The 12421-nt window shown below is 36.7% G+C and overlaps 1 protein-coding gene across 1 annotated transcript in view; it reads right to left on the bottom strand.

The window, feature by feature from the left end:
* Window positions 1-12421, bottom strand: part of LOC149286607 (contactin-associated protein-like 2) — a 494134-nt gene that overhangs the window by 221930 nt on the left and 259783 nt on the right. Inside the window, exon 11 of the mRNA XM_089493838.1 lies at window positions 10373-10479. Coding sequence (XP_089349964.1) covers window positions 10373-10479 — 107 coding nt within the window. The remainder of the gene's footprint in view (window positions 1-10372; window positions 10480-12421) is intronic.

Here is a 12421-nt window from a genome sequence, read left to right as displayed (position 1 = left end):
ACAGAGCTTGATATTATTATTTGTTCTAGAAGTTTACCAAAATCAGCGGCGTTTTAAACATGAGCTGGAGCCAGTTGATGTTTATAACACATTCTGATAAAACAGAAGGTATTTTGCTTTTTGGAGTTGGTTGAAGGCCAAACTATCATTTTATTGTACATATGTGCCATTTAGTCTAATTGATATATTGGCATGTCTGTGTGGGGTATTCCATAGAATACTCATATGTGTACTCCTGGATTCATGGTTGTATCAAAGGAGAAGTACTGTAATAAAGAAACCATTGGGTAGAAATAAATCATCAAGTATCTAGTTAAGGAGATACCGTTGATTGGGCCATGGAAAAAAGATGTATAGTGTTATAGCCCATAGGCTTTTGGGACAACAGAGTCTCCACTTCAGATGGGATTCCAGAAGAAGGGACCTCTGAGGTTCTGAACGCTTATGTTACTGTACCTCCTTTTTATGTTAGCCCAATAAAAAATATTACCTATGACTACATATTCCATCTTTTCTTTAACTACTTTTGTCTATTTAGAAATTATGGAGACAGTAAGTTATGGTTAAATTAATTTTGCAGATACAACAAAAACTAAAACCCTCTGCTTTTTCCTTTACTATTTCAATACCAATATTTCTAAACCAGTTAAAATAACCCAGGTTATATGTTACAAACTGCTCTACTGCAAATTTTACATTTATCATCTCCCTGTCCTTTTGGCTAAGAGCCCGATATAAATCATGATGATTGTTATCTCTGTTTCCAAACATATTGAACATTTTCACTCTTTGATTGGCCAATGTGGTTGACTCACCCCTGTTTACCAAAACTCAGAAGTGACAAAGTTGAAACGTATTTTTTTTTACTTTGCTGAGAGAGTGGTAAATAAGTGGAACAGCCTCCGAGCAGATGTGTCATAGGCTAATCCAGTGATCCATGGAAAGAAGCATGGGATAGGCATTTGGTTATCCTGAATCTAAGATGAGACCAAGGTCTTATTAAGGTCTGAGTCTTTACATCAGGAAAAAATGGGCTGACTAGATGGGCGAAATTCTAGGCTTCTATGTTCTTACGCAATTAAAAATGAATAATGGTACAACCAGCATATGTTGACTAGCATATTGGCCGACTTCAAACCCCTTTTTTTCTTTATCCATATGGACCATTGAACTCCTGGCACCAATGTGAGTAGATAAACTTTATTATGCCTGTTGCAAGGATATCACCATAAATTACTTGGATTCTATGTTCTGCAAGAGATGGACATCTTTCCCTGAAAGTCAGTTTAATCTACGTTATCAACTCTATGGTGTTTATACACCAAAAGCTGTTAACCATAACTGCCAGCAGATAATGAATAGACATCTATAGCTACGTAAAATTAAAATTATTTACATTAAAAAAATTGATGATTTTTTAATCCCTAGATTGCTGATTAATCTGTTCGCAAATAATTCCAATGTCTCTATGGCAGGTGGGAAAATCGCCTCTTTTATGGAATTACATTTTAAACTGTTTTTTTTCCCATCCCCTGAACAGAAAAAAACAGATTCACCAGTTAAATGCCTTCAGTCATATTCAGCATTACCATTAGTTATTTTCATGAGGTTGGTTTTGAAGTCATAACGGGCCATTGACATGATGGATGAATTCGGTCCAATAAACTATTACCTACTTTGTTCATTCAGAATATTAATTATAAAATGAAATTCAATATTCTACTTTAAGATCAAACATGTTTAATTCAGAAAGGAATGCTCATTCCTCCAAGGTTTCAATATAACTTATCAAGGTGTCGTGTGCTTGCAAAACCAAGGCAAACGGTTGCAACAATTGAAAACTGAATAATGCCAGAAGCGCATAATAGAAATCATACATCAATTATATTTTGTGCCTCTGTGACTGCTAGGTTGATGAGTGCTTATGAGTTTTTTGTGTAAAGGCCCTGCACAATATAAATGAAGCCCAGGAAAAAAATGAACCACGGGAAATTGAAAAAAATATCACATAAAGACAAACATAGAGAAAAAGACTAAAGATAGGGAGAGAGAAAGAGATGCCTTTAGCCCTGTAAATTGTGTGCAGGGAAATGATCAGAAGGGTAAATAATACAAACATCATTGATATATAACTGAAGAACTAAGGGTATTGTTGCTACGGGGGATATAAAGATTACTGTACATATTCCACTTTTGTTTGCTATAGACATAATTTTAGAACATTTGTGGTTTATGTCTTCATCTTGTTACTATTGGTTATAATCAATCATTCTGTTCTGATTAATCAACAATAGATTGTGAGCTCATAGGAGTTCTGTTAGCATACGTCTTACTATGTGTTAATGTTATTGTCAATTTTTTAATTGTCTGTTAAATAATTATTTTAATAGCGCTACGGAACCTGATGACACTGACCGTATTTGCTCGATTATAAGTTTATGATTATGATTATAAGACGACCCCCCCAAAATCTGAATATTAATTAATGAAAAAAAAGAAAAAGCCTGAATATAAGACGACCCTATAGGAAAAAAGTTTTACCAGTAAATGTTAATTCATGTAAACTATGTGAACAATTGTTTGTTAATAAAAGCTATAATTGAGAAAAATATGTTGTTTTTGTTTTTATTTCCTTTTTTTCAACCTGCCCCCCCAGTTATGCACATCTGCCCCCAGGCTTGCCACTCTGCCCCAGAAATGCCTTATACCCTCTAAATGCCACTGTGCCCCATGATATGCCTTTTAACCCTCTATATGCCACTGTATAGAGGGGAGGTATAAGGCAGGGAGGTATAAGGCATTTCAGGAGGCAGAGTGGTGCATAGAGGGTTAAAAGGCATTTCTGGAGGCAGAGTGGCATTAAGGGGGTTAAAAGGCATTTCACAGAGCACTCTGCCTCCAGAAATGCCTTATGCCCCCCATTTAACACTCCCTCCCTCTCCCTCCTCCAAACTTACCGGTGCTTCTGAGTCCCCGGTGCTTAGTCCGGGCAGCATGTAGAGCTCTACGCGCTTGAGCGGAAGTTGTCTACGTGAATCACGTAGAGCTCTACGCGCTGCCCGGACTAAGCACCGGGGACTCAGAAGCACCGGTAAGTTGGGGGGGGTAACACAGGAGGATCCAGGTCCCCTGCATCTGAGTCCCCGGTGCTTAGTCCGGGCAGCGTGTAGAGCTCTACGCGCTTGAGCGGAAGTTGTCTACGTGAATCGCGTAGAGCTCTACGCGCTGCCCGGACTAAGCACCGGGGACTCAGAAGCACCGGTAAGTTGGCGGGGGGCATAACACAGGAGGATCCAGGTCCCCTGCATCTGAGTCCCCGATGCTTAGTCCGGGCAGCGTGTAGAGCTCTACGCGAATCGTGTAGAGCTCTACATGCTGCCCGGACTAAGCACCAGGGACTCGGAAGCACCGGTAAATTGGGGGGGGCATAACACAGGAGGAAGATCCAGGTCCCCTGCATCGCTGCGGGGGATCTGGATCTTAGTCTCATAGTCAGACCTATTTGAGGTCTGATTATAAGACGACCCCGATTATAAGACGAGGGGTATTTTCAGAGCATTTGCAATCGGGCAAATACGGTATATATAATGTAATGTATGTTTTGGGTCTATTCACTAAGAAGTCGAGTGGTAAATTGAGTTAAGGGTTAAATTGATTAGCCAAACTCGACTAGTTGACTGACCTAATCTGTGAGTTGTTTGCAGTAGCATGAGAGGACCCATGTTACTCCAGGAGGGGTTAATAATTATCCCCTCTTCTGCCATCCTGTGCATGGTGGGGGGTTGTTAAATAACCCTGGAAGGGTATATGCCCCTTTATAACCCCTCCCCACACCCTGTCAAATATAATAATCTTTTGAAGAATAGCAATAGTAACATTCAGTTTACTTTTATATTTATAGTTCAATAATTCGGTGATTGAATAATAGTTTATTTCTAAGACAGAATGTAGTACATTATCATAAATTTTGTAGCATATTTATTCTCAGTTGTTCAAAGGAATACAAATTACTAAACATCTGTTACCGATGTTACTTTTAACATATACACATGGCTTTTGATACAATTACTATGTTGTACATTCTGATATAATTGTATTATGAAGTACATTCTCAGTTCATTATTTAAGGATAACTAACTAGCAATGTAACGATTGTGCATAAATGGGACACATGGGATCCCAGAGAATTGGTGATCCTAATTATGATTGGGCATCTACTCTGATTTTGTTATGATCTGTTGAGTTTGGCAGTTATTCAGTAATAACAATTATTAGACATAAAACTACCGGAGAAGGTAAGTTTAGTAGGGAGATGGTAGCCCCATCTTGGTATCTTGAAATTGTTGTGCTATCTTTTGTTTGCATAATTTTTTTGTCAGGAGGGACGGAGAGCCAGCTTTGGCTATCTTTGGCTTCTTGCTCATGAAAACCACCTTGTAGCCAACAGATGAATCCGGCAAAACAAGAAAAGTATCTTTCATGAGAACAGCCAGTTGTCATACTTGGGAACTCTCTGGGTTTGAGTGCATTGTCGGGCTTACTCTTATCAAATAGGGAGATATTTTATTCCTGAACTTATTTGTTTTTAAAGAAGTCTGACCTAGTGTTGAAGTAATGTAAGATGTTGTGTACCCCACCAACAGCTTTTCCTCTTTTCATACTTAGGAGTCAGCCCTAAACACATTTAGAGTGGTTGTGAAGGTGTAGGTTTGCAGTAGGACCTGTTCGGGGAGTGAGTGAGACCAAGCACCACTTCGTCTCCCTTAGATTTCATGCTTTAATCCAGATGGCTGATAATCAGCTTTGATTTCCAAAATCCGGAGAGTTCCCAAATATGTAAATGTGTGTAATTAATTAATAGACAAAATCCTGAAGAACAAAATTTCCCGTTTATAATGTATTTTTGTTGCTACATAATCGTCTGCCCATTGATAAAATATGCACACATTATCGGAAAAAAACCCCACATATAAAATATAAGGTGATTTTTCTGAACTTTTTAAAAGTTTCTTTTATGGTTTCCAATATTAGTTTTAAAAAGTCTCAGGTGCTCTCGTTCCTTTCTGTGATGTATGACAAAAAGTGATAAAGCACTCTTGGTTTTATAAGAGAAAAGGAGGAAATTAAATTATATAGTTAGTTCAGGAGACAGCCAATATTATTAAAAAATAACTCACTATTTTCTCTCTGGCTTTCTTTCTAAGTGTTCTGGTTTTATGGCACAGTATTTTCAATGTGTGCACATTCCATGTAGCTCTATGCAACAAAGACTAAGCCAAATGTGTGTGTGTGTGTATGTATGTGTATATATATATATATATATATATATATAGAGAGAGAGAGAGAGAGAGAGAGAGAGAGAGATAGATATATATATATATATATATATATATATATATATATATATATATATATATAGATATATATCTATGTCTATATCTATATATCAGTATTGTGCATTGAAATTTATATCTATTTTAATTTTAACTAACATCAAAATGAAGCAGAGAGCTCTGAACTTTTAATTTGCAATGTTGTTTTGTTTTTTCCATTCTCACACGCTCTTATTCTGTCTCACACACACCCTCTTCCCAACAGGAGGAATGAGGGAGAGGCTATGCCCTGTTGTGGAAGTATTACACCAAGCCAGAACACCAAGAGGGCAACCTCTCCCCCATTGCTCCAATCAGGGGGGGGGGTGTCTGCTGAGGCTCTGTAGAAATATACAGAAGGGGCCATGATGATACAAGGGGGACCCTGGAGTAGCAGAGCTGGGAGAAGAAGAAATAGAAGAATAACATGGAAGTGGTTATCGTAGAAGGAAGGGAGACATTCAGAGTGAAAACAAAATTCATTGTGGGAAAACAAATGGACTAAACACGAAATGAAAAGTTTGTCCGAATCATATTTTGTCCATTTGGTCCATATATTTATAAAGGTATTCAACCCTATCCGACCCTATGTGAAAAGTAATTACAAGGAGAGTTGCAAGGCGAAAACCACTGCTGACCAAAAAGCACACAGGCTCGTCTCACATTTGCCAGAAAACAACTAGGTGACCCCCAAGAGTTTTGGGATTATATTCTGTGGTCTGATGAGTCAAAAGTGGGTTATGTAGCAAGACAATAACGTGAAGCAGCAAGCCAACCTCAAAATAAACAAAAAGAAGGTTTTGGAGAGGCCTATTCAAAGTCCGGACCAGTTTTTAAGGTTAAAGGGACAATTACTTTTTAACATGGGTGATCTAGGTTTCGATTAACTCTTTACCTTCAATAAATATTTTTATTATTATTATTTAAAAGCTGCATTTTGTATTTGCTCAGATTGTCTTTGTCTTATATTAGACTATGTTTGGATGACACCATCTACATGGCGACTGCTTTGATTATATTTAACTTTATCACCAATTTAGCCCATACTTAAATTATTGTATTTATAGAAAACAGCAAAAATCTATATTTAATGTTAATATGAAAGATAACGGAGAAATGGTGGAAGTAGAGAAGGATCACATTTAAACCAGAGTTACACTAGTAAAATTCTGTAGGTCATTTGTCCCTTGATGGCCTATGTTATTGTAACCCAATAGCTTTACTTTGTCTTTTTAGATGGAAGGCACAATGAGATATTTCTAAATCCTTTTTTGATACCATGGGGCAGGTACAGCTGTTTTATTGCCTTTTGGTATTATTGTAGGTGTCAGAGCACAATCCTGAATGAAAATCTACAAGAGTTTAAGGATTAGTGTGTAGTATTTAATGAAGGTGGTATCTGGAAACTGACAGTGGTTGATGGTCTATTCTTCATCTAATGGGATTTGAACAAAAACCCAAGGATTACACACTTAATCTGAAATATAGAGTGAAAAAATGCTGTTTACTAGAAACTATTTCAAATTACAGTGTTTATTTTATAATGGCACTTATTTAAACTTGTCCTAAATTTATAAAAACAATAAATAACCATAATAAAAAACTGTTATAGCCATAATAACATTTAATCAGGTAAATGAATTAGATAATTTATATTAGTTTCGTTACAGTAGATCTTTTACAAAGTTTTAATAATTGATTGTAATAAATGACTAATAAATAATTTTACTGGCTTTAACGCTTTTATAGTAACTAAATGAGTTAATAAAAACTACCACTAACTTGTACTTTTTGTTTATCAATCAAAGTAATTGTTCTGGATATATCTAGTGTAAGTGTTAACTGGTGGCAGGACTAGGATCATCATCATCATCATCATCTCATTCATTTCCTGATGTTGTGTTTTCCAAGATATATGTGTGTGTGTGTGTGCGCGTGCACACACGCACGCACACACGCACGCACGCGCATATATCTTATTAGGATTTAGGTTTCTCACTGCCCGAATGGCAGGTCTTGGAATTGTGTGACCCTATTACCTTTAAGAGCTATGGGTGGGCGATCCTGGCAAGTTCCTAAATGTTCATAGTAGGCCAATGAGGCACTTGCCAACAGTAATAATTTTTAGTGGTTTTATAAGAAGCAACTGTACATGACTTGATGATAAAGCACCAAGCTGTAGGGGGAATTTATTCTTGGTGGTGGAATGAGGTTGAGGACTTCTTATTTTTCCTTTGGCCATTTTGTACCCTCCTTAGCATGTTACCTGGAGATCCTGCTGCTTTCAACTAGCTGACTATGGACAGTTACAATGCTTTTTTAGTTTTCTTTTATTACATGGGAAGAGAAAACACTTGCAGGAGAGGCCCGTTGGTTGTTGACCATTTGTAATGCAAAGTGAAGTCTACTCGCTGTTAGTTAATTGACATCAATGTTTTACATACCTTTTTCTTTAAACAACTAATTCCAATTTTCTAATGATCTGCACTTGACATTCCATGGAAATCAATATAACACCCTGTTCCAATCAATTTAAATTAAAGCAACAGAAAAACATTGCAGGCTGAACGTTTCCACTATGATTTGAAGCATCTGGATAATTTGCAAGTAAGTGTTTATGATTAGGAGGAAAACAAACTGAAAGCAATTTCTAAAAAAATAACTATTTTCAAACTCTCCAGAAGGTATCGGGCTATAAATGGCATTACAATAAATATGTTTCTCTTGGACTCTTAAGAGTACGAACAATTTATCAAAACATTTGGATTGCCGATGGGGTTGTAATAAAAAAAATATACAATGAATGTCTGTTCCTTTGTTTGCTTTAAAATAAATTACTTCTCATTTTCTGCACGTTACGATATAAACATTTATCAATGACAAGTCCGTGCTATACATGCTTGGAATATAAATTATTCTATTTTATTTTAATTGTGGGAGAATGTATATTACTGATTACGTTTTATTAGTTGCAGGGTAATGTGATAAGAATTGCAAGCCATTGGCATTCAAAGCATGCCTGCTAGTAAAATGCTCCAGAATATTGAGAGATTAAAGATGCTGTTCTTCCAACTCTGTTGAACTCAACACTTACTTTAATTTATAAAATATTGCCTCATTCATAATTATTTGCCAGGAACACTTATTATGGGGCAAAAGTTGGCATAGTAGATTTAAGTACATGGACATACAGAACAACCAAAGCAAATAGTCAATGTTCTTCATACGACTATTAAGCATTTAATATAAAAACATATCAAAGGATCTAAAACTGAAGACAAGCCCCACTAATTACAATGCAGAAAGAGACCCCAACAACTCCATGTCTGGTTTTATCAAAGCAGTAAGGGAGTACCTGAGAGAGAATCACAAAAGCTAGAGTGTTAACTGTTGATTCCTTTTAGTTTAACCTTTTTGGTTATCAGGCTATCATGGATTGTGGTTAAAGGAGCTCCATAGTCAAAAGGTTGCATTGCCTGGTGGTTCTTCACATTCAGATCACATGATGTGTTCTTGTCCTGTCTTAATTAATTTAGTGATGTAGACATTATAGCAAACAACTTGCATACACAAGAACCCTAATTTGTCCTAGAGGCGGTGAGATTTGGAGCTGACTCAACTGTTGAGTTTTAAAAAGTTCTCTTTCATGGCTAAACTCAGAATATAGAGAGAGTTCAATGTGAAAGAAGAAATAGCTATTCAAATGTAAACACAAATATTGTTATATATTCTGTTTCAGTTATGAAAAAGAGTTAGTTAGTATTTGAAAAAGGGCTCACTGCTGATATTGCGTTTAGAATTCTAAATTACTTGGTAAGAATCATAATTCTCAGTTAGTGTATTGTAAGGATATAAATCAATAAAACTATCACCATGATAACAGCTGAGAAATAACAACCATTTCTTAAAAAATTGGATCTGTATATGAAGTAATCACACTAGAAAGTAGAAGTTCGTTGCTCTGAATAAAATTGAGTTGACCATTTGTTTTTCCTTGTGAAATCATGTATGGATAGACAATACTTTTTTTCATCAAGGGGGTAACATAACAACCAGTATTTGTATATAGCGCCTTTCTCCCAGTAGGGCTCAAAGCAGTTTTAACACACACTCATTCAATTCAGGAGCTGAATTATAGATGTTAGTATTACCCAACCAATGGTACTCATTTTATCCACCTCAGAAGCATGAAGGGCTGAGTTGACCCTGGCAGGATTGGAACCTGCAACCCTAAAGTTTAAGCAGGCACTGTAGTTAGGGCAATTACCAACTGTGATATCACACCTATTATAAAGCCTCCGTGTTCTAGTGTTCCACTTAAAATATTTAACAAAAAAATGTAAAAAAAAAAAAACAACCACATTTTACTGATGAAATGGACCCCTTGTTATTAATTAATTAATCACCCTTCATCATAGCCATGGTGTAATGTATAATGCACCAACCATCATAATGTAAACATGATGTCATCAAGCTCACAAAGGAAGTTCTACACCAGACCAGAATATTGTAGATGGATCTGCAGAGAAAGAGAAGTGTAGAAATGCTTCTCTCTCTCTCTCTCTCTCTCTGGATTCTGCAACAAGGCATAGCCTCTTCCCTTTTCCTTTAATCAGGGGAGAGTGTGTTGGCAGAGGCATGGAACTACTACAGCATGTGAGAGAGTGCTTAATGGAGAGTGTGTGAATGACAACATATTTCCGAATGGAAAAAGGCCTCCGAAATTCATCTGAACTGAAAGGACAGAAAACATGATTTCTTGTCCAAAATGATTTTTTTCATGTGACCAGCCAATATTCAAACTATTAATTGGACAGAAAAAAAATTTGAGCTCACAATAGGAAAAAAGCACACTTTCACAACTAATATGTTTGCAATACTCAACATGTAACCAAAATTACATTCCATTTTCTTTCTAGTAATAAACTTTAGCTTTTGTGTCACACACACACACACAACATGCTTAAAGAGAGACAAGTTCTGAAAATAAATTCACTTACAGTTGTGGCAGGTGGCACCAGTGTACCCTGTTCCTTCACAGTTGCATTTGATGGTGTCCCATGTTTGTGTACACCTGCCGCCATGTTCGCATTGATTGGGCACACATCTGTGAAAAAAACATAACAACCAATATTAGCTTTATACATGTCCAAATCTCAATCTGTCTCTGTTATACATCCCACCAAAGGTCACTGACAGGTTTATTCGTCGTGGCAATTAATCCTCATTAGGTCACATTGATTATAATAAATCATGACAGAATATGCCAATTGCACAAAAGATGATGCGTGGCAGGTCCAGTAACAGACATTGTATGCAGGCAGCAAATGAGGACCCTAGCCCATGGTACAGCTCAGATTCTCCAAGCTCCATAATTGGCAAAAACAAGCAGGTAAAGATCAGACTTTAGATTAAATTAGAACATGAAACAGATACTTTCATACACTGGTCCAGTGCAGCGTTTGCCCTACGTTTATCACATATCATGAAGCCGTAGCAGCACACAGAGACATTACAATGAATTTCTAAGGCTACTTCTCATCAGTAAATGTGTAATGAGGTGGCGATGTGCCTGCTGGCTTCGACAGAAGATAATCAGCATTCATTGCAAAGCATGAGCATTCGACTAAGGAAAAAAAAAGACATTAAACAGCAAATCTTGTAACAGAAGTTGGAATGATCCAATCTATGCTATTTTATCCCCTCTGAATCTTATTCTTGCCAGCCTGAGGCATGGTCTTTTTATGGGAAATAAAAATATATATATAAAAAAAGACAATACATGGTTAAAATGATGAGATATATTAAAATATTAATATTGGTAAGTGTCAGCACATGCAGAAGGTTCCCAGAGATGATGATAGTAATAATGTGTTTGGCCTTTTTAAAAATATTGAGTCTGCTCAGAATGCCTTGCCGTGCATGCAAGCAATGTCATGACGTCCAGATATTATTTGCTTAACTCTGTTATATGAGGAGTGACAACTTAGCCTATGTCATTACCCCACACTCTTAATGAATGTGTTTTTAAATTTGATAAATTTAAAGTGAAACATGTTATAAAAAATGAATGTTACCTTACTGACGCTTAAAAGAGCAAGCTACATCGTAGGGTAGATTATATAAGACGTAGTTTGAGTAATTTACTTTTTTGAATTATGAGTTTTGGAGCATGCATTTAAGAGCTACAGCATAATAGTTGTTACATGAAGATAGCACATGCCTGGTTTCATAATGAAAACACATGCATAAACATAACTGGGGCCTTTCCCAGTCTCTGGGTAAAGTGCTGCTTCTCCAGAAGTTTTTTAAATCTTTGGGTAGGTAGCGGTGTTTGGTCATGCCCTTGCCCATCCAAGATCCAGCTATTCCCCATGTACTAAAGTATGTCCAGGCCTTCCACTCAGGGTGACCACATTAGCCATGTTTTCCAGGACAAGAATACGTTTTTCATATTGATGACCAGCCTAGATTAAATGCTGCCCTGCAGTATGCGGGATGTATAGACTTATGGAAGGGAACCAATTAGCACTTTATCTGGTCTGGTCAGCAATATGTATAAATTATATGTGTCCTGGAAAACATTGCTGATGTGGTCAGCCTACTTCCACCACAAGCAGTTAGTACTACCTAGTAAAGAGTGGAATGTCTTGATAGCCAGTCCTAGGAAGTTCTAATTTTTGTTTATGAATGAATATATATAACTTGGCTTTTGTTTAAAGTGTCATCCAAACTAGACATTGAACAAAATTCAACATGCTCAATTGTAGAAGCAGGGCAGCATGGACAAAATCCAGTTCTGGACTAAGCCACAAGAGTACACTATACCATATGTAAGTGCACTGCTAGCGCAAGTGGACTTCCATGGAACACATAGTCATGACATTTCATGCACATTTGTTTCCCATACTTCTTTAAAGAAGACTGTATACAATATGTGATGTGGCAGCCAGATGGCAGACCACATAGCAAAATATTAAACATTAAAATATAGGGGAATATCTATAAAGTAATTAACTTTTACATTTAATCTCAGATTTGGCAGTGTC

The sequence above is a fragment of the Sceloporus occidentalis genome, unplaced genomic scaffold, assembly GCF_023333645.1.
Source record: "Sceloporus occidentalis isolate IW3139 unplaced genomic scaffold, rSceOcc1.0.p SCAF_67, whole genome shotgun sequence".
NCBI classification, from domain to species: Eukaryota; Metazoa; Chordata; class Lepidosauria; order Squamata; family Phrynosomatidae; genus Sceloporus; species Sceloporus occidentalis.
This window is presented reverse-complemented; position numbering and strand designations above follow the sequence as displayed.